Below are 24743 nucleotides of genomic sequence, written 5' to 3' on the forward strand. Positions count from 1 at the left end.
ATGGTGGAATTTAATATACTTCATTAAAATAATAAATGAACTTTATGCATTTAATATTTCAATAATAGAAGGAAGGTGTTAATTTTTCCAAAAGAACACGACAACGAAAATGTAACATATTTTGTCGTCTGCTAGGAGAGAGATCTGTGATGATAAGGCGATAGTAGCGATCCTAGTGGTGGGCAAGTACCCATGTTTGCATTTTTACTACATATTGAGCTTCGCGACTGTATGTATTAGACTGTGCTAATAGCGTAGACTCGTTATGAATTCTGTCTGAAAAATTGTGAAGATATGTCGTCTATAGATTTTCAGTTTGACAATGGTCCTTACCATTGTGATGTCCTTTGGTTAAGCCAAGGAAAAGTTCTCTCCAGGTTCTTTGAAATGCGTGATCAGAGTCAAGTTGGAAGTTCGCTTTGCCTGGAAATATATCCAAAATACGAATATCTGCGGCGCAAATTATTTCTATATTCGGCAGTAAGCACGTATGTGAGCAAATTTCCTCACTTGTGAACCTCACAGATCCAAGACTAATACCAAGATTATCTAAGATAATGTGCGTGTTATGCTACGTCATGCTGCAGGAAACATAATTTCGCCGGACATAAGAAGGTTGGTGTCGGGTAAAACAAAAAGAAACACTTCTGTATTAGACGAGAAGTCAGGAATTTAAATTTGTCTCTAGAAATGTGCTGTTCATATAATAAGTACATTATTAAGTGTATAACAGTTACATAGAATTTAATTACATAGGCGTGATTACTAAAACCTCTAAGATAAAAAAATAAGCCATGTTTATTATTTGTTGCAATCCTATTATTTCATTTTTCCGTACGCACAATGTCATGTAATTTCTTTCACTTTTGTATTGGTAAGTTTAAAACAGGAAAACAGTGTTTTTATACTTACTTACTTACTTACAAATGGCTTTTAAGGAACCCGAAGGTTCATTGCCGCCCTCACATAAGCCCGCCATCGGTCCCTATCCTGAGCAAGATTAATCCAGTCTCTATCATCATACCCCACCTCCCTCAAATCCATTTTAATATTATCCTCCCATCTACGTCTCGGCCTCCCTAAAGGTCTTTTTCCCTCCGGTCTCCCAACTAACACTCTATATGCATTTCTGGATTCGCCCATACGTGCTACATGCCCTGCCCATCTCAAACGTCTGGATTTAATGTTCCTAATTATGTCAGGTGAAGAATACAATGCGTGCAGTTCTGTGTTGTGTAACTTTCTCCATTCTCCTGTAACTTCATCCCGCTTAGCCCCAAATATTTTCCTAAGCACCTTATTCTCAAACACCCTGAACCTATGTTCCTCTCTCAGAGTGAGAGTCCAAGTTTCACAACCATACAGAAGAACCGGTAATATAACTGTTTTATAAATTCTAACTTTCAGATTTTTGGACAGCAGACTGGATGATAAGAGCTTCTCAACCGAATAATAACACGCATTTCCCATATTTATTCTGCGTTTAATTTCCTCCCGAGTGTCATTTATATTTGTTACTGTTGCTCCAAGATATTTGAATTTTTCCACCTCTTCGAAGGATAAATCTCCAATTTTTATATTTCCATTTCGTACAATATTCTGGTCACAAGACATAATCATATACTTTGTCTTTTCGGGATTTACTTCCAAACCGATCGCTCTACTTGCTTCAAATAAAATTTCCGTGTTTTCCCTAATCGTTTGTGTATTTTCTCCTAATATATTCACGTCATCCGCATAGACAAGAAGCTGATGTAACCCGTTCAATTCCAAACCCTGCCTGTTATCCTGAACTTTCCTAATGGCATATTCTAGCGCGAAGTTAAAAAGTAAAGGTGATAGTGCATCTCCCTGCTTTAGCCCGCAGTGAATTGGAAAAGCATCAGATAGAAACTGACCTATACGGACTCTGCTGTATGTTTCACTGAGACACATTTTAATTAATCGAACTAGTTTCTTGGGAATACCAAATTCAATAAGAATAACATATAATACTTCCCTCTTAACCGAGTCATATGCCTTTTTGAAATCTATGAATAACTGATGTACTGTGTTTTTATACTAGTTGGATTATTAGATAATTATATATAAATTAATCATATTCTAGCTATTATCTGAAAATATATAAGTTAAGGAGAAACTATGCTTATTACTGTATTTATTGTAGCCTACTACTTTATAATTACTTGCATTTATTAGAGAGGTACACTCTACAAAACAAGTTCAGATTTCTTGTTGTCTTGTATGAATGTAACACGTTATCTATTATTTCCAACAGCGCTAAACTGGAGAATTCCCACGGTATCTTTTAACCGTGCCGTTACGTTTAGCACCAAATTTAAGTAAATACACAATCTTGCCAACATAAGAACACGACGTTGGTGTGTGGCGTCGTTGGAGGGAGAAATTTGTTTCTTTTCTCTCTCTACCTCCTTCGTTCTGAACATTACTGAGAGATAGCACCACTGTTAGCTACAAGGTATATTTGCGCAAATATATTGAAGTAGATTACGTGACCTATTACGCGACTTAGATGAGAGTCTCGAGACAAAGCAGTTTTGCTATATTTCTTTTTTTATTAAATGTTAAGCACAGGAACGCCATTTCGTAATTTTATTTAAGAAACAAGCCAAACAAATTATCTTTGCATCAAAAAAACGGATGCTCCCTGGACCAAATTATGGCATTTTATAATTGTTTGAATGCAATAGAAGCCAGAAATCTTGCACTTGACTAATGCTACAGGGCATGTAGCACGTATGGGCGAATCCATAAATGCATATAGAGTGTTAGTTTGGAGGCCGGATGGAAAAAGACCTTTGGGGAGGCCGAGACGTAGATGGGAGGATAATATTAAAATGAATTTGAGGGAGGTGGGATATGATTAATATTGGGCTTATGTGAGGGCGGGAATGAACCTCCGAGTTCCTTAAAAGCCATAAGTAAGTAAGTAAGTATGTTTTGAATTTTACTAAACATTACATTATATTCGTGCATGTACATACTCAGCACACTTGCTTTAAATCGACATATCTCAGGCCTGCAGAACCGTAACGTCGACTATCGACATTGCTCTGCCGTGGGTATTATCCAGTTGTTCCAAAAACAGTTTAATTTATCTTGCAGTGACAGGCCAATAGATTTCACTTTGCTCACCCCTTCTTATTCTATGTTGCTGTCTGCAGAATAGATTCGTTGCAACCAGTGCGCGCTTGATAGCACGTAGAACAGTCCACGTGATCTTGACCATGACATCGCTGTCATAGGCTGTCTGTCGCACGTAATCTCTGCAGCTCGAGTTTTGGTCTAACGCATCTTCCTGTCTTACACTCGCAGGTACGTACCAGGGCCAGTGGCTGCGGGGGATGAGGCACGGGTACGGCGTGAGGGCGAGCGCGCCCTTCGGCATGGCGTCCCACTACCGCCCCAAGGCGGTGCGCGCCTCCATGACGTCGCTGCGCAGCACGGAGGCGGGGGGCGGCAGCACGGTCGGGGGAGCGGCGGACCCGGCGGCGGAGCGCGACCGGCGGGTTGACGACTCCAGGGGCGGCTTCGTGCTGAAGGCGCGCAGCGACGAGCCCCCCGCCCGCCGGCGCTCGCTGGTGGAGAAGGGCTCCAACATCAAGTCCATCTTCTCCAGGATGCGCAAGCAGCGCAGCACGGGCGACCTGGACAAGCGCGGCGGCAACTCGGCCAGCATCCGCAGCACCAGCTCCAACGCCTCCTGGATCAGCACGGAGTCCTCCCAGTCGGGGCTCACCAACGCCTCCGTGCACACGGACTCCAACGCCAGCTTCGTCGTCGAGGTAAACACTCAGGGTGCTATTCATAGACATTTCGCTAGCCCGCACTACGAGCGTGCTAAACTAGCCCTGGCTATCGACTAGTTACTTGTACAGGATTCATAACATATCATATCATAATAATAATAATTTTGTATAATTCTATTGTTCGATCTAAATTAGAATATGCTGCTGTTATCTGGAACCCGGTTACTAACAAATATACTCTGTTACTTGAAAAAAATCAAAATAAATTTCTAAAATGGTTATATTACAGACTTTATAATGATTATCCTACCTATGAGAGTTATGCTACAATGCTTCAACATTTCCATTTTACTAGTTTGCAAATTCGACGAAATTGTCAATCTTTAAACTTTCTTTATAAAATTATTAACAATAAGTTGAACTGTGTTGGTTTATTTTATTATATAACATTATATGCACCTAAGCTTAAAACGAAATTTCGAAATTTGTTTTACATACCAAGGACAAATACTGAATCCCACAAAAATTCCCCAGTTTTCCAAATGTTACAGTTATACAATAAATTACATTCTCATCCGAATGTTGATATTTTCAATATGAATTTCTCTAGATACAGAATTATTTGTTATCATATTTTACAGAATATTGTTGTTAGTTAATTTGAAGCTACTTTCACACCTTATTTCAATTTCTCTTTTTTTCTTTCCCTTTTTTCTATTTTGTTTCAGTTTTTCATAAGTGTATGTTTCCTTTTCCTTGTTTATGTTTTATAAATTAATTTGTTAGTCGTGAACATTGTAATTGGGCTTTGCCTGTTATGTTCATCAAAAATGAATAAATAAATAAATAAATAAATAAATACATAAATAAATAAATAAATAAATATCGCTAACACTGGTTTATGAATACGAAACACGTTAGTTCGCTGATCATCCACCGAAAGCCCGCGCTAAGAATGTCTATGAATACAGCCCTAAAGCAATGGTGGGCATTCCTGCGGCATTGCCGCAGTGACGTCAGACCTCAGCGAAGCATCAAACTTACCCCCTACTTTCCCCTTCCCCCACTCCTGAAAATACTGCGCGTGTACGTGGCGGATTATACTGGACTGCTGTACTTCGGAGCTTCATTAGTGATACAATGTCTTTCGCAGAATCATATGAATCGAGAGGATATCACACTTACAAGAATGGCGGTTCTTTCAGTTCTCATGTTTAGGATAAGTTACAAATATTCAGGACGCGAACTTAAATATGTACATTCTTAAAATAGATCACCCATTATACGAGTTCAAAGAACACAGATTCAGTGATTTTCAAAGGCTGGAGAAAGATTTCAATATTTTTGCCACTCCTTTTCATGTTTAAATTGAAAATGTTATCCCAGAATTGGAGTTAGAGGTACCGGATTTGCAGAATGATGGCTTCTGGAAAGCAGAATTTGAAGGTCTACTGGGGCTAAAATTTTTTAAAAGATGTCCAGTACTACATATCCACTGCTTAGACAGTTTGCTTCGAAAATAATGAGTACTGTCATTTCCCATGACTATGATCCTGGAACATAAATATTGTCCACGATACAACTATTCAAATTTTGTACTCCATAACGTAGTACCTCGTTTATCTATATTCTTGCTGTACTGTAGTTTGAATTCAAGTCACTCCAGCTATCTACGAACGGTCCATGTTACTTCTACAATGATCTTTGAATGGTTGTATCGTGGACCATATTTATGGGAAATGACGGTATGTATTCATCAACCAGTGCGAACAGCTGTTTTCTAAAATGAAATTTATAAAGTCCAGCCACAGATTCCGCTTAATCGATACATATCTCCTTGCGCAACTTAAAATAGCATGCACAGATATAAATCCCTATTTCGAAGAAATTGCTTTCAAAAATGATTAATTAAATATCATGTGAATGGACTATTCTAATTACATATGGTAGGCAGGAGTGTAGTGGCGCAACTGTCTGTAAATCCGTCACTGCACTGTAGAGTGCAACCCCTCCCACAGTATGTAGTTGCCTGTGGGTTGCGTTCATTTTGCCCACCACTGCCCTAAAGCATGAATAACTTCAAGGAAAAATTGTTCCGAGGCCGGGTACCGATCCCAGTACCCTTCGCTTAGCGCACGGATGCTCTACCGACTGAGCTACCCCAAGAACTACACACGACACCGTCACAATTTTTCCTTTATATCCACAGAACTCAAATGGGCTGAAAAGGCGCCAGAACCCAACTTTGAGAGCACACAAATTCTGTGTGACTTACAGTAAATTGTGGCTTTCTGCTAACGTACCTCCAATAACGAATGTATTATGCAAATCTGGCTTTCAGGTAGTAGCTCGCTGTAAAGCATGCCTTGTTATTCAAGAGAACTTGAGTCGCAGTTACATTGGACTTTGAAGCGGGAAAATACTCTCTAAAAATTTGTGTTTCATAGACCTGAGTTTTAATCATTTTGCAACAAGTTTTTTTTATTTTGTAACTTTATTACCATGGGTGGGCAACTCGTGCTCTCAAAGGGTCAATACAACCTCAGTGCAAGTAGAACGGACTCTGTACTAGCTGTAGTGTCTGTGTGCGGTACTTGCAAGACACAAGTTCACTCGCGTCTGCAGTAATTGGCGGCTCGTTTTAAATAAAAAACAATATGTATGTATGTATTTATTTACACTGCAAATGGACAAGCACCCGGTGGCAGTGGTATACACAATATAAACAATACACAATAAAATTACAATACACAATACAATTATACAATACACAATACAATTATAAATTCACAAAACAATTATATACACAATGCAATAAGAATACACAATACAATTTAACACAATAATTACAATTAATAATAAAACACCTAATTTTACAATACAACCTACATATGTATAGGCCCTACATAAGTTTCAATAGTCTTTCACTTTACTCTCATCTCACTCACTGTAGTGGCACTATGACGCATTTCACTGACACTTTAGGACACATTTCACTGACACTATAGAACACATTTCATTGACGCTATAAATTATCACTGATCGGAACTATTCACTGCACTGTAAAACCATAATTTTTAATTTTTTTAAGGTTACATGTATTTATCTAGGCTGACGAGTTTACTTCCTTGGTTTGAATTGTAAATTATTTGAAACTAGCGTGTAAGAGGGCCTTAGACTAGAAATGTTTAGTTTAAATGTAGTTCTGTTTATAAGTATGCATAAGGATGTAATTATTTGACTTATTTGAACTGTTGTATCAGTGAAGCGAGGTGAGTCAGTGAAGTTATGGTTTTACAGTGCAGTGAATAGTTCCGATCAGTGATAATTTATAGCGTCAATGAAATGTGTTCTATAGTGTCAGTGAAATGTGTTACAGAGTGTCAGTGAAATGTGTGCTAAAGTGTCAGTGAAATGCGTCATAGTGCCATTACAGGGAATGAGATGAGAGTAAAGTGAAAGACTATTGAAACTTATGTAGGACCTATAGATAATTATGTAGGTTGTATTGTAAAATTAGGTATTTTATTTTGTTTTATTATTATTGTGTTAAATTGTATTGTGTATTATTATTGTATTGTGTGTAAAATTGTATTGTGTATTATTATTGTATTGTGTGTAAAATTGTATATGTGTTGTAAAATTGTATTGTGTATTGTAAATTTTATTGTGTATTGGTTATCATTTTATTGTGTATTGTTAATATTGTATATACCACTGCCACCGGGTGCTTGCCCACTTGCAGTGTAAATAAATACATACATACATAACTTCACTGACTCACCTCGCTTCACTGATACAACAGTTCAAATAAGACAAATAATTACATCCTTATGCATACTTATAAACAGAACTACATTTAAGCTAAACATTTCTAGTCTAAGGCCCTCTTACACGCTATTTTTAAATAATTTACAATTCAAACCATGGGAGTAACTCGTCAGGCTAAGTAAATACATGTCACCTTAAAAAATTAAATGTTAAATGTCACCTTAATTTTAATTTGCACTTTATACACAACTTTTTAAGTTATTCTTGAAACTCCTCAAAGACCGCTGCAGGTAGGTCATCCCAATCATTTATAATTCTATTTAAAAATGAGAATTTATCTACATCCGTTTTCTGTTTCCTATATTATAATCCTCATATCATTTTCCTTTAGTGATAAGTCGAAAGAGAGAGATTTTTTTTATTAAGAAGGGAGGTAAAGCTTGTATTATGTTCTATTACACTTTCTTATGCATGACATTTTATATTAAAAATAAACACAGTGAAGGTTTTAGTAAAGAAATACCGTCTAGATCTGCTTTAGAACAGCTAAAGGTAAAAATTGGATATCAAAAGGTGAGACTGATATCAAATATCGTTAGCACGTTGTGCGTGCGAGTTACAGAATTGCACGACATATGATCAACTAGCTAAGAGCATTTATGGATAAATTTGAAATGTGGCAGTATCATGTAGAACATAGACAACTTCACTTTCCTTGACTATAAACTATCTTGAAGAGTGATAAGAAAATCTCCTTATCAAATGTAAGACCCTACTTCAAGACTTACAGCAGAATTCACTGCTAAGTTTGGAGAAACAGTGACAATTGACAAGGAATCGAGACTTGCTAAGAGCATTTATAGATAAATTTGAAATGTGGCAGTATCATATAGAACATAGACAACTTCACTTTCCTTGACTATAAACTATCTCGAAGAGTGATAAGAAAATCTTCTTATCAAATGTAAGACCCTACTTCAAGACTTACAGCAGAATTCACTGCTAAGTTTGGAGAAACAGTGACAATTGACAAGGAATCGAGACTTGCTAAGAGCATTTATAGATAAATTTGAAATGTGGCAGTATCATATAGAACATAGACAACTTCACTTTCCTTGACTATAAACTATCTCGAAGAGTGATAAGAAAATCTTCTTATCAAATGTAAGACCCTACTTCAAGACTTACAGCAGAATTCACTGCTAAGTTTGGAGAAACAGTGACAATTGACAAGGAATCGAGACTTGCTAAGAGCATTTATAGATAAATTTGAAATGTGGCAGTATCATGTAGTACATAGACAACTTCACTTTCCTTGACTATAAACTATCTTGAAGAGTGATAAGAAAATCTTCTTATTAAATGTAAGACCCTACTTCAAGACCTACAGCAGAATTCACTGCTAAGTTTGGAGAAACAGTGACAATTGACAAGGAATCGAGATTTTTCTGAAATCCTTTTGGCTTACAGCTGATAAAAAATCCTGAAAGTTTATAGCTTGAATAGATAAATCTACAGAGACCACCTCTGTGGTGTAGGGGACAGCATGCTGGTCTCTTACGCAGAGGGCCCGGGTTCGATTTCCGGTCGGGTTGAATATCCTGGTTGAGGTTTTTCAGGGTTTTCTCTCAACCGTAAGGCAAATGCCAGGAAATTTGGGCCACAACATCCCTGAAAATCACCGACCTCATTCATCACGAAATCATATTCATAACAAATCAGTATTATAACACAGTCGCCAATATCGTGTGTAATGTATGTAAAGTTGAAATAAAAACAAGAACAACTCAGGCTATAAAGAAACATTGCAACAGTATATCGCACAGGAAATGCGTTGAAATGAAATCTGAGGAACCATCTACATCATAACCATCATCATCATCATCATCATTTAGTTGTGCGGGTCTAACGACACGTGCAACATGATGCTCAGTAGAAATATTCCTCTAAAGAAATTGAGTGATCCCCATTTTAGAGGTTTTCTTCACAAATTCTCCCGATACAAAAACTGTTTAAGCGATAGGCGAAGACGATTCAGCTTCGACAACTTACGAGAATATATCGTCGTTCACTGCAACGCTGGTAATTGCATCAATGATGACGAGGACTGAACCTTGCAAGGTATGTACTACAGTACGTTATTTTTCTTTTCCTTCTGACTGTACGGAGGTACAGTAGCATGTTGACGTCGTCTGTTTACGTTTAAAACCTGTTGAGCCAATGGTCTAAATGAAAAAAATGTAACATATAGTAAATGTGCACCTACATTCAACGATAAGTCATCCCGCATCCACTGTCTACTTATTATTTATTTTCTATGTTCCTCCCTTCCTTACTTGCTTCCTTACTACCTGTCATTTTCTTTTTGTTTTCCAAGTCGTTCACATAATGCCCCTTATCGTTAAGAGCACTTAACATGTTGTGTATTAAGGCTGGTTCACAATAACCTGGAAACGAGAATCGGAACGAAAATGAAAACGGTAAAATTGTTAAAATGTGTACATTTAAATATGAGCATTCACAATTAACGAAAAGCTTGCCGGAGCCCGGGATCGGGAACGGAGAGTTGGCCAAGTTTCAACTTTGGCGTTCACGTTTCCGATCACAGCCCACTAGATTCATTCTATTGCCATCTAAAGGCTGTTTTCTCGTCGTATATTTTGTAGCAAGAAGACTGTGACTTTTTGTTCTGTGCTTTGCATCATGAGCAAGTTTTATTTGATGAGATTATAATATTGAGTGTTGATGAAAATCCTCACGTTTACGATAAGCGGCACGCCTATTATGAAGATGAGAAATAGCAGCATCTTTGAACACCGATCGTAAGTGAATCATATTTTATTACTGTATTGGTTGTATTACGCACTGCATATTCATGCTTCAATTCAATAACTACTGTTGTGTTCATTTTTGTTCTATTACAAATGTTTCTTCTCTAATTATTTTACGTCATGGTAGATTTAAAATAGGTTGTGATAATAAAGATGCATGGGTATATTTATAGTACCGTACCTAATGAAATGTTTCAGTTGAAATTTCGAAGTTGGTTATCCTGTGTTTATATTGGCTGCCTTGTACTCATGAAAGAACGCCATTGATCCATTATACATAAATAACATCAGAATGCGTAATATCGACTTTATATATCGTTATTGACATGCATATCGATATGCATAGTCGTCTACGTTCTCGGTTTATCTATACTAATAATAAATCTGTAGCCGAAAATTTTCTGGTAATTTTCGATTTTCCAAAAATAATTGGTCCTAACATATATAATTAATCGCCCTGAAACCGAAAATAGCTTTTTTGAAATTTTTGTTTGTATGTCTGTCTGTCTGTCTGTCTGGATGTTTGTTACCTTTTCACGCGATAATGGCTGAACCGATTTATATGAAAATTGGAATATAAATTAAGTTCGTTATAACTTAGAATTTAGACTACATAGCATTGAAAATATTTTATTTGAAAGGGGGGTTATAAGGGGGCTTGAATTAAATAAATCGAAATATCTCCCTTATTATTAATTTTTGCGAAAAATATTATATAACAAAAGTTTCTTTAAAAATAATTTTCGATATGTTTGATTCTATGCAAAGTTTGATAGGACCGATATTTAATGAGATAAATGAGTTTCAAAATTACAATAACAACGCCATCTAAGGCGGTGTAATGAAATAAAAAACAAATGACTTCGTCTATAAGGAGCCTTGGTCAACAACAATCGAAAGCTATGAAACATAGTCTACAGAAAATGTTTCTGTGTTTGTATGAAGTAATATCGGAAGCTAAATTAACCGATTTGTATAATTAATTCACCATTGGAAAGTGTAGTTTCTCTAGATGGACATAATGCTATAATGTTATTACAGTAACTTCTGAGTGAATCGAGGACAGGTAAGATTAAAATAGCTTCTTATGCACAGAAAACTTGATAGGCTATTCTGTACATTCGTTTCCTGTATTTTCTAAAATCATTTTGATGACCAAATGAGTGGTCTCTGGATCAAAATGATCGCATTTTAATTTTTTAAATACAATTTAAATTAAGTAACATAATAAACGATTTATCCTTCTATCAAACACGAATGTTCCCTGGATCAAATGTCCTATTTTAATTATGTAATTACTTTATATTTATTTCTAACGGGTGCAGCGGAGCGTACGGGTACGGCTAGTTGTGAATAAAAAATGTTCATAATCACGTTCTCTGCTTCTCGTTTTCATTCTGATTCTCGTTCCCGGTTTATTGTGAACCAGCCTTTAGTCTCGTAGCTGAAGCAGCGTCTCTGTGCACAGGACGAGCAGATGGACGAGAGCGTCACGGAGACCTACATGGGCGAGTGGAAGAACGACAAGCGAAGCGGCTTCGGCATCAGCGAGCGCTCGGACGGGCTGCGTTACGAGGGCGAGTGGTTCGCCAACAAGAAGTACGGCTACGGCGTGACCACGTTCAGGGACGGCTCCAAGGAGGAGGGCAAGTACAAGAACAACGTGCTCATCACGTCCCAGAAGAAGAAGCACCTCTTCCTCATCCGCTCCGCCAAGTTCCGCGAGCGCATCGACGCCGCCGTCAACGCCGCGCAGCGGGCGTCCAAGATCGCGCTGCAGAAGGCGGACATCGCCATCTCCAGGTGAGTGCGCGCAGCTTCAGGTGATTGCAGGACTGCAGGCCTGTAGCGACGTGTCTGACGGCTCGTTACTGTGTGTGCAGGACGGCCACGGCGAGAGGAAAGGCCGAGCTGGCGGACATGGCGGCCGACCACGCCAAGGAGGACTCCGACATCGCCCGGGGCACCGCCAAGCAGTTCGCCCCCGACTTCCAGCAACCAGGTGCTTCCATTGATGTTACTGAGTTAGACTACTTTTACTGTTATGCCAACAATAGTCATGTCTACCTTAACTATAACACCACACTATCACCACAATACAATCGAAACAATCACAAATACCATTATCACTATCACATGTGGTCCAAACTGCCATCACTTCTACTATATCTACTACACCTGTCACTACTTCTAAATCTACAACCACTTATGCATCAACCACCATTAGTTCCAAAACTAGCATGAATTAATTTTAAAACTAGCACAACCAACAACCAAAAATGTATTTAAAAATAGGCTTAAGGACCTTACTAATAGACGGTAATTATACACAGTATTTAAAGAGTGTAAATGATATGTTGTTATTGAAGTGTTGTATCAGTGAAGAATTATGTTGTGTCAGTGAAGTGTGTTGTATCAGTGAAGAAGTATGTCGTGTCAGTGAAGTGTGCTGTGTAAGTGAAACGTGTTCCTGTCAGTGAAGCTTTATAGTTTATAGTGGCAGTGCAAAGAATTTGAACAGTGAAATGTTTTTGAAGTGTTAGTGAAATCAGGATAGAATCTGTGAAATGTGTCGTAGTTCCAGTGCAGTGAGTGAGTTGACAGCGAAATGAGTGTAATGTTGAAAGGTACTTGTGCAGATATGAACATATCATACTCGTGGGTTTTAGTTCGATCTTAGGTTTAAGATACAAATTAGATTTACTTTAAATGTTATTTTAACCGATCGTGCTTCATTTAATTTAGTATATTCCCTGTTGTTGTTGTTGTTATTATTATTATTATTATAATTATCATTAATTATTGTTAGTATTATTATTAATTGTATTTTTAATTAATAAGTTTATTATTGTCATTATTGAGTGTAATTAGTTACCACTGCCACCGGGTATATACCCACTGCAGTGTGAATAAATACATACTTCTATTACAACTACCACTAATAAAACTACTATCATTTTTGCTATAACTACCACTAAAAACTACCATCAATTCTACTAAAACTAACACTAATTGTACAACTACCACTACTATCAAAACCTAAACTAACACGACTTCAAAACTACAACCGCTTCTACTAAAACGACCACAATTTCTAAAACTACTTCTAAAACTACAACTACTTTTTTTAAAACTACCATTGCTTCTAAAAATTCAATCATTTCTACTACAACTACCACTACTTTTAAAACTACTCCACTTCTACTAAAACTACTACATCTAAGAGTACCAACTACCACTACTCTACAACTACCACTTCTGCAACTACATACTTCTGAAACTATCAAGTGTCACCATTTCTACAACTACAAACTACCACCATTTCTACAAGTACTAATACTCAAGGCCTGTACTTCCACTTCTACTACTCTACTACAACCATCACTACTTTGACCACTGCAATCAATTTCAAAACTACTACTACTACTACTACTACTACTACTACTACTACTGTTACTACTGCTACTACTGCTACTGCTGCTGCTACACGACATTACTACTACTATACAATAACTGCAACTGGTATTTTTATTATTTAAACGAAATATATGTTTTTTGTATTAAAATTACTTGGGAGAATAAACCAAACCGTATTATTGAAGCTAAAACCAACGGGAGAATGTCTGTACAAAATTTAGATTCTGAACATTCCACATTTTCCGAGAAAAAGCAGAAATTTTGTATTCTGCTTTATTTCACTACATGTTTCATATTAAATATTTAAAGTGAAGTGTAGCCATAGGACCTTATAATTTGCATTCTTAACTTCTTATGCTCTTAGAAGCATGTCTAAAATCATTCATGAAAACAGGGAAAGACCGAGAAGTGGGCGTCCCCCCATTATTTTCGACAATGTAATGATTATGACTGAATACTTGATATGGTCACTTACCTGATGGTGTAAGGGTCCTGAACGTCGGTATGCACACCATCACAGTTTAATTCTGCGCCATGTTTTGGTATGTTTTTTTGCGAAGATAATCCGGAGTCACGTGCATGAAGTCATCTTTTACAACTGCTCGTAACTCTTTCGTTGTGCGATACCGGTTATTACTTCGACTGCATGGTTACCAAGGTTACCAACACAAACCATCGAGAAATAAAGTGGGATACTTCCACTTCTCGGCCACTCTGTACCTTCAAAGAGTCGGTTCTGCTATTTTTCTCATTACTCGGCCCCCTTTACTAAGATTGGACGATGATTCCTCAGGCTTGGACACGTATCGTAGCAGAGAACGTCCGAAATATCGACCGCCGCCTGAAGACGCACTTCCTGGGAAGTCTATTCTTCAGAAAGCCAACGACCAATCAGTTCTGCAGCAGCAACAGCAGCAGCAGCAACAACAGCAACTACAGCAGCAGCAGCCTCAGATGAACCAGCAGCCCTACGCCCCGCAGAAGCCGCAGTACACGCCGTCGGTCAAGTCCGTGCAGTACCAGGCGCCCCCGCCCCCCAGCATAGTGACGTCAGACTCGGAGGCGAACAAGCCGTACATGAACAAGATCGAGCGCGTGCCCAACGCGCTACCGCAGAACAAGATTCAGCCACCACAGTTGCCTTCCCAGAACGAGGAGGTCCCAGCGGCGCCCCCCGCCGTCAACAACCCCACGTCTCTGGGCATCCCAGGGGGCCCCGCCGGGGGCTCCAACATCTCCCTGCGGCGAAACTCCAGGATCAAACCAGCGGCTGCTCCGGAGGAGACCCCCTCGTACGGATACCAGCAGTCGCTGAACGACAGGTTGGTGCGCGGAATGACTTACAAAATAAAACAAAAATGCATTATTAACATGCATTTTCTTTGTATGTACAAAAATAAACTTAAACATGAAAATTGAAATAATGTTTCAGTGATTATGAAATAATAGTACATTATGCAACGAGCCTATAATGAAGGTAATTAAGAAGTGAGTATGGATATTTATGAAACTCGCTTGCGCTCGTTTCATAATTTTCATACGAGCTTCTTAATTACCATTATAGGCGAGTTTCATACGACTTTTTATGCTCGACCAAATTTCTAACCTGATATTATTAATTTTTGAGCAATGTCCCGTATGTTGTGAGATGTGCGCAGACGCGAAAGTATTGATTTTTTCCGAGGAACAGATGTCCACAGTGACCTTGCTAGGCCATAAGAACCTACAGAGATAACATTGAAATTAAATTAGACATTGAAAAACGAGATGACAAATTGAATTTATTTTAATATTATTTACAATTAACGCTAATTATTATAGTAACAGAACATAACCTTCTGCGACAGTATTGGATTTCCAGCCTCCGTGACTTTTCGCTAATTCTCTTTCGATTGCATATCCGAGAATAATCGATACTTGCGGTTTTATAACGGTAGAAAGCTGACCTGTCATTGGCTGAACAGTTGTAACCTGAGTCGTCATTGGCTGAAAGACCTGACCTTTAATGAGTAGGTGTACTTTAATGACATGCATTAAAGGTCTGCTACCAGGTGTATAATTACTATATTTCGGCATGGTCGAGCATAAAATATAATGTGACTGTTTTTCAGACTGTAGGTTCTCAAATGGGACTCTTCATTCCATACATACACAGTCATATCATTTTCAAGTCCAAAGGAGACTTCTTGCTTTTGTTTGAAATTACAGACGGGAAAGTTATTGTGCTTAAATGCCAGATTGCATTTGTTGCATAAAATTTGATTTTTTTTTTTTGCAAGCTCCAGGTATTCTTGCATTATTTTAAACCAAAATGTCAACATTCCATCAGTGATTGTATATTTAAGTGAGTTTTTTTATGTTCTTTTTTAATTTCAGCCAGTTGAACACAAGTGTCTAAAAACTGCTTCGGTATTCATCTATGACTATTGTAATTGTTTTGTGTACCCTATTCAGGAAACTGTTGTTTAAAATTGTGCATGTCTGAAAAAAACAATCTCAGTATTTGTCGTACAATACGTAGCTAAATTTTCCATGATTTACTTATTAGAGTGAAATGAATCAAATTTCTTTTAGTCACGTGATATCGACTAGAAATCAACTTCGTTTATGAGTTTGTTGGAAAGAGCGTAAACATCATTTTCGATTTATATTCAACTATTTTTTTTTGGTTCACCGCTGTGAAGTAACGGATAGCGCGTCTAACCGTGAAATGAGCGGAACCGTATTCAAATCCTGGTTGGGACAAGCTACCTAGTTCGAGTTTTTTCCGGAGTATAAATTTGTTTATCTAAAGTTTCGTGCCTTTGCACAATAATAAATTTCTGTTTTGTAAGTTCTTTGGGCGATATCCATTGGTTCTGAGTAAAATTGTTTTTTTTTTTTCGATTTAGAGGAATTTGCATTTTTCGAATGGGTTTAAATACCGGTACGGTATGGTATGATACGACAACAGTCGGGCAGGGGGTCACAATAAATGTCTTGCCCAAAAGTAGGTCGCAATTTCAAAAAGTGTGGGAACCACTGGCCTACACCAACTTTCATATTCCCCTCAAGGAAAGGTGCATGAAGACTTTGCGACTACAGCCACCGGCGTAGCTCCGTCGGCTAATAATAATAATAATAATAATAATAATAATAATAATAATAATAATAATAATAATAATCATCATCATCATCATTTATTTTAGCTGGCAGAGTTAAGGCCATAAGGCCTTTTCTTCCACTCAACAAGCAAAAAATATACATACATATGTATGAACTTACAAAGAATTCAACAATTTGATTTAGATAAGAGCTACATATATACAAGAGTTATTTACGAATTAAACAACAAAATACTATGAACTATTAATTAAACACTGAAATACAAACTATGTAGCAGAATTAAGCTAAAATACATAGAATGTTAATATATTTCAAATAATGTTAGATAATAGAAAGAGAATATTATGAGACAATTTTGAAAATGACCACCTCTGTGGTGTAGGGGTCAGCATGCTGGTCTCTTACGCAGAGGGCCCGGGTTCGATTCCCGGTCGGGTTGAATTTCCTGGTTGAGGTTTTTCAGGGTTTTTCTTCAACCGTAAGGCAAATGCCAGGAAATTCGGGCCACAACATCCCTGAAAATCACCGGCCTCATTCATCACCGGAATCATATTCATAACAGATCAGTAATACATATACAGTCGCCATCTAGTTCACAACAATAGAACCAGTCTCAACAATAGTACACAGGCCTCGAATTTCAACCAAAAGATTAACTCGCGATATATTATGACCAAAGATGTTAAAGTGAGTATAAATAACAGCGAGAGGGAAAAAATTGAAAACACAGCACTATCAGGATGCATGTCTAAAGGAAGGAGTAACAATGTAGACAGTGATAGTTTAAGTCAGTATGATTGGAGTGAAATGCTAAGAAGATTATCTTTTAAGCTGTTTTTAAAAGTGTTTATTGTCCTGCAGCCCCTAATACTTTGTGACAGGGAATTCCATTGTCGCGAGGTGGATACTGTAAAAGATGATGAATAACGAGATGTTCTATGAAGAGGTACAGGGACATCATTTTATTTTTACTAACATTTTTAATATTAATCTGTCTATACCTTTAGAGAACCGGAAACACCGCTTGCTCCCCCCTCCAAGACTGGAGTTCGATGATACTGGCGTAAAACACAAATCACTCTACTAGGTATAGGATGGAAGAAAAGTAGTTCATCCATTTACGTAAACTAGAAAATATCGCGATTTTGAGTTTGATAATTTTCATTAGGTTTTTCTTTAATCAAAGTACAGTACTGTATTAAGAATAAGTGTTTTTACTCACGAAGTGAGTTATCCATGCGAACGTATTCATTATGCAGTGTATACTGTCTACAGCACATTAGCGTACAATATGGAGAAAGAAGTTAAATTGAAAAATAATCATAATATGAATATTTAAACACAATTTTGAAAATGGTGGCCGTTCATTTCGATACAGGCTTCAGTTCTGTTGTGCATATTATCGCACTATAGACTATTGCATCTAATTCCAATTGCCAGTTTCGTTCTTCGTACTAGTAACTCATGTTGAAATAATTCTGTACCTACTCTACGTACCGTAAATTCAATCTTCACTTCTGCCCGACCCGAAAATATAAAATTACTCAGACATGCTATCTACTGTCCGTCCAAGTGGTTATGCCGCAGGATTGTAGAAAGGGAGGAAATCACGTGACAGTTAATTACTTAACGAGGCCCTTTTATTTAAGTTAAATTAAACAGCTGTATAATATTACGTAAACTTCCAATTCCTAAGAGAAATTAATGTTTTCAGAAAAGAGCTAAGACAGCCCAGCTATTACAGAGGGGCGAGCAGAAGCAGGTGGGGGAAATCGGGATGCGACGACAGTACCTGTGCGAAAATATGATTCAATATTGAAAGCTCTTTCGTCACTGGAAAACGCGAGCATATTTCTGGAACGTACTATACTCAGTAACTCAGTACTGCTTACTATCTGCGGTCTTGGTTCTGTGTGGAGTTGGAACTTCCTTAGTAGAAGGGGTGGGAGTGAAGTACATTCAAAAACTCAGGTACAATAAAAATTGAAGTAAAAATAAAATGATATCCCTGTATACTTAACGCGCCACAGATAAGTGATCTCGTATTTACGTCGTGGTTAGAGTATAGATAAGAGAAACAAGACTAAGGCGATTGCCTGCCGATCCGGAGTTGCGGTCGGGCGCGGGTTCGATTCCCGCTTGGGCTGATTATCTGGTTGGGTTTTTTTTCCGAGGTTTTACCCAATCGTATGGCAAATGTCAGGTCATCTATGGCGAATCTCCGGCCTCATCTCGCCAAATACCATCTCGCTATCACCAGTCCCATCGACGCCAAGTAAAAACATTAAAAAGAAACTTTGTGACGACAGGTTCGAGCACTACAAGAGACCTCCAAGCAGAGACTCGAGCGTGGACCGCTACCAGAGGGCGGCCTCTCGCCTGGGGGGCATGGGTTCCCGCCAGTCGTCGGTGGACAAGGCGGCGCCTGTGGCAGCCACTCCCGGCAGGGAGATGTCCGTCGACCGCACGGCGAGGGGTCCCTCCGCGGCGAGGGGCACGACGCCGGCGGCGGGGGGCGGCAGCAACGGAGCCGTGGTGGGGGCGCCACTCTACACCATTCCCAACTCCGTGGGGCCCAATCAGCTCCAAGGTCCCTTTGAGGACGTGGTGCTGAGGAACAGGACCCTGGGCCAGGACATCATCCCTTCGCCAGGACAGCCCAAAAGGACGGAGTCACTCTTCATCAGCGGAGGAGGCGTCGGCGGTGGCGCTGGCGGCGGTGGTGGAGGCGGCGGCGGTGGCGGTGGTGGTGGTGGCGGTGGCGGTGGCGGCGGCGGAGGAGGAGGAAAGGCGAAGAAGGTTGGTTCATTAAGTTTTGGGTTGTTGGGCGCACGGTTTTATTTTATTGTTTCATTAAATGACTACATCGGTCATCACCTGGTGATCTAGTAGATAATATGGATCGAAAATCGGATTTTAAAGAGTTACAACAATCCTAAACTTGATTTCGTTCGGAAGAAAAGTAAAGCTAATATTCCCATGTTGTACATTAGCCTATACAAGCTGTGTCGTAAAATATAAGCGAAGGTAAGCTGTAAATACTGGGTTGGCTGAAGAAATCCCCTTACCTTACCAGTAGAACCTCTATTATACGTGGTAATGAAGGGGGTGGGCTGAACGGTTAATCGAAAAAATCGGATAATCCGAACCATAGAAGACTTTCATAAATTAAGTGTTGCATAATTCAGTTTCATAAATTTCTCTGTCGTTATGTGTTATAAGTAGACTTCGTTGAATTGCCACACGTAGCATGCAATCAGGTTGCCGATGTACGGTAGTATAGAAGAGGTGAGTGACCGCCCGGTCTCGTAGTATAAGCAGTTCATGTTAAGAGTTGTGACCGGTCCAAATAGATAGAGCAGCTACAGCTAATGTATACCTATGTAAGCACTTTTTTTTGCATTACTGTGGTTGGAATAGTCAAAGCTTAACATTGTTCAGTTCAGACAAGAATTCAATCAAACATACTACAATGAGGGTGTTGCTGTTACAAACAATTGCCCCTGGAATATCCTTACCCCCGCAGCCAGTCTTGACCCGTTGGGGAACGTGGTTGGATTCTGTTAATTATTATGCAGAACATTACAGCAAAATAATGGAGGTAATTGATGCATTGGATAGCACAGTCACTTCCGCTGTTGCAGCTGTAAAATCATTGCCTTCTGAACAGCTATTGGAAGATATTCTGTTCATTGATTCTAATTTTAAAATCGTGTCCAAAAGCATCATCCTGTTAGAATCGTCTAAACTAAAACTCTCAGAAGCCCCTAATATAGTGGATAAAGTATCACAAACCGTTATCCAAAATAATTCACTAATTTCAGAAAAAGTGAAATGTAAGTTGAGAAACATTATTGCTAAACATTCTGCCTAGGCCTATTCATAACTTCGTATTATAAATGATGTACTATCAGGTCACGACAAGACGTCTGAAGTTGGTGTACTAAAAACTAGTGACTTTCCGTTCTTCAAATATGCACCTATTACATCGTGTGATGTTTCCCAAAATAAAAACTGTTTAAGTGACCATCGGAGGAGATTACTTTGCAGTCGCTTAAAATGTACGTAACTCTTCACTGCAATGCACATATTCAAGAATGATGCATCTTACATTAAATTTTTACGAGTTAATATATCTCACTATAAAATAATAGTGTATTTACATCTTTAAACATTTCCTAATTCAATGATCATTCATTATATTTCTTGAATGCAGGATACAGGTTTTATTGTAACCGCAGTATACTGCTCAGTGTTTACATCAGAGGCACACTCCATCCTTTGCACGTCCGCTTCTCATACAGTCTATACCGCGTGCCCAGTAAACCTTGCGATTCTCGTGGCAATTCCACCAAGTCTAGTTATAAGACCATAGGTACTGGATCAGAACTTTTAAGTAGGCCTATAATAGCTCTGTTGGAAAGAGTGGGTGAAGAAAGAATAATCCTGAAGGTGATCAGAAAAAGAAAAAGGAATTGGCTGGGTCACAGGCTGAGAAGAAACTGCCTACTGAAGGATTCACTGGAAGGAATGGTGAACAGGAGAAGATTTAGTGGCAGGATAATATGTCAAATAATAGAAGGCATTAACTTTGGATCATATGCGGAGACTAAGAGGAAGGCAGAAAATAGGAAAGACTGGAGAATGCTGGGTTTGCAGCGACAGAACACTATGAATGAATGAATTAATGACGGGTTTCTAAGGGTCAAGGAAACTTCCTATGTTGGATTTCTGTGTAAAGATAGGAAAAGTATAGGTCTCATGTTATAGATTGAAGTAATTTATACACTTTACCTTGTTTTTATTAAATATCGCACAGTTGTAACTCCAATCTCGTATTCCGGTGTGAGATGAACCACAGTTCCAATTTTCCAAAACCACTCAATTATATGCACTTCTCTTCGATACTTAGCACAACATGTATTCTTTGGGAACTTCTGGAAGACGTTTTGCAGAGAAATTAAACATGTCACTCGAACAGTAGATCGTAATGTGTAAGGGCAAAGGCTTGTAATATCACTCTCTATAAAAAAATGCGTACTAATGTATTGCGCAGTATTCAAAATTTTTTCTGCAACAAAAAAGGAGAGAATGACGGACGGATAATCTAACAATCGGTTAATAGGGTGGCGGATAATCGGGGTTCTACTATATCTTTTTATAGAGCAGATATTTATCGGCTTTTCTATCAACATTTTTTTGTAACACAGACCCCCACAAGAAGATGGGGACCACTCATTTTCACCCCCAAACAGAATATCGATATAACAATGTAACTTATTTGTCTTAGAGCACCCTGTTGGCCAAGGATATTTCTTACACCATGACAATTGAACATTTCTATTTTCTTCCTCCACCCGCTATTTCAATATATAAATGTAGCGTCGATCTCCTATCTTGGTAAGCACATTTTGTTTCGTACGTCCAACTTTAAAACGGTTGCTCTTTTAATTCTACAAACAACGACCGCAATGTTCACTCAGAGCTATTTTACACAAAATTAATATGTAACACACATGTATGCACTTTTGATTAAACTAACACTCAACAACGCAACGCATTAACAGAACACCAATATAGTGCAACGTATTATTGTGAAGATGAGCTAGCCCCGTTTCGTACCGAGATGAAGCGAATCGATACCCCTTCCAGGTCCCTCTCAAGCTTGCGAATTAAGCTCGTAATCATGCCACAAGCATCTCACTGAACTCGCGATCCTGGAATGACTGCCAACAGTGAACTTAATATATGAAAACATTGAAGTTGTTAGTGTGTTTTCCATTTCTTCAAGGCAACTTTTCTTCAAATCAACCAACAGTTAACTATAAGATTTGTTAGCACTATTTTAACTACTGAACAGCAATTGGTAATGATTTTGCACATATAAGACAAATTTGATTGGCTGAGATTATTGTTTAAATTCTGCATTGTAGTAAAACCTGTATAAAATCACAATCTGTTACAGTAGGCCATGATTCATAAACAAGAAGTTGACAAATGAAAGCTGTAACTAGTGCTAATATAAAATAAGGTTATAGTTCTATTCTGATTCGAAAAATATAAGAATTATGACCACCAGGTGACAGTATAGGGATGTGGGTTGTCAGCTGTTCCAAAACCCCAGGAATATTTTGCATCGTATAAAATTCTCTATTCACTCTTTCAACCTCAGGTCCGTGTGGAAATTGTATATAATGTCGTGTCAAAAAAGCAATAATTGTTGCTGAAAGCTGACTCGCTGTGAATTTTGAAACATTGTTGACATCAGCTCCAGTTAGTTGAAAAGAGTCGAAATCATAGTATCTTAGAGTTAACAGTAGCTGCTGAATTGGAGTAAGCGGCCTATTTCTGTTTGTAAGATATTCAAGTTTGGATTCAATTTCTTGCAAAATGTTGAGTCCTCATTGTTTTGAAAATCTATTTGATATAACAAATTGAGTCATCATTCCTAGTTACCATACTATGTTCAGGTTCCACATCTTGTAAATATTCCATATATAATAACTCAGCATCAGAAAAAGCAGCCAATAAGATAATCAGTTGACTTTCAAAGCTTATCTTCCCCATATCAACGTTAGGTACTATATTAAACATTCCAAAGTATATTTTGCACGATAGCGTGTCTTCTCGCCATTACAGCAAACGACTGCCACGAATGGAAGTTGATTTTACTGAATTCAGAGTTGCCAACCTAGATAAGAAAGTTAGAATGTTACAAATAACTGCTCTATTGTTGTAATGAAAACCACTGCCTTCTATGTATACTACAATGCATGTAAAATCCATACGCAAAAGGCAGTCTTAATAATTAATATACATTATACGAAACAAATCACTGCATTTGAAATGTAATGAACTTTATTTAAACAATTCAAACTTCAGTTAACAAACAGAAATACAGATTATTCCAATTGATCCCGAAATATTACAAGTGCCTGAATCATTTTTACTCCTTCACATTGAAGTTGATGGTGAAGTTTGTACGTTGGCCGGACTGCTAACATCAGTCATCTGTTCATAGTATAATGTACATGAGGTGTATATAGTTCCAAAACCCGACATTTGCTTTCTAAGTAGTTCAGAGAAAAAGCCAAAAAACTATTTATAATATTTCCAGTGTTCAGATATGTAGGGAATTTTTATAGTTGCCTTTAATAGTAAATCTAAGGATAAAATTACATGTTTAAACTAAAAATATATATTATTGTAAGAGTTATTAGATTGTTAAATTTGGATATATCGTGGTTTGGAACTAACTACAGTATTGCAAATATCGGATTTTGGAACTAACAATAAAATATGTCGGGTTTTGAAACTAACAATAAAATTTATGTCGGGTTTTGAAAATTCTAATAGCGTTATTTTTCGTAAATAATCAACATTTTATACTAAGCAACTATTAATTTTATTTACTCCATGGAATATAATAAATAATACTCATTTAAGTATATCATCAGAGTGTTGTACTGAATCTTCTTTAAGTGTAAATTTTAAATGCTCAAATCGTTTTCTCACTGTGGTTCACAGGTAGTCGTTTTCTTCATCCTCATCCTTATCCTCGTCATGAATACGGCTTGTGGTATTCTTGTAATCTTCCAAGGTTTCCATGTCTCTTCAGTTATCTTAAACATTTTTTGAAGTAATTATTTGTTAACATTACCTAGTTTTTCCTCTTCGTTTATACATGTGCTTATGAGTAAATGTGATATTTTCTCCATTGTAGAGCACATTTCCCCCCTTTTCAAAATTCCTTTGTACAAATTTACAATACTTCTATAATTTTGTTCACCAGTTATCACAACTTCATTTTTTATTTCTATATCTTGATTCTTTTACTGAATTTTAGTTT

At 37.9% G+C, this 24743-nt stretch overlaps 1 protein-coding gene across 1 annotated transcript in view; it reads left to right on the forward strand.

Moving 5' to 3' along the window:
• jp (junctophilin) overlaps positions 1 to 24743 on the forward strand; it is a 334334-nt gene that overhangs the window by 258848 nt on the left and 50743 nt on the right. Inside the window, exons 3-7 of the mRNA XM_069842500.1 lie at positions 3337 to 3806; positions 11841 to 12175; positions 12256 to 12374; positions 14583 to 15111; positions 19204 to 19693. Of these exons, the coding sequence (XP_069698601.1) occupies positions 3337 to 3806; positions 11841 to 12175; positions 12256 to 12374; positions 14583 to 15111; positions 19204 to 19693 (1943 nt within the window). The remainder of the gene's footprint in view (positions 1 to 3336; positions 3807 to 11840; positions 12176 to 12255; positions 12375 to 14582; positions 15112 to 19203; positions 19694 to 24743) is intronic.

This window comes from Periplaneta americana, chromosome 12 (assembly GCF_040183065.1).
Source record: "Periplaneta americana isolate PAMFEO1 chromosome 12, P.americana_PAMFEO1_priV1, whole genome shotgun sequence".
NCBI classification, from domain to species: domain Eukaryota; kingdom Metazoa; phylum Arthropoda; class Insecta; order Blattodea; family Blattidae; genus Periplaneta; species Periplaneta americana.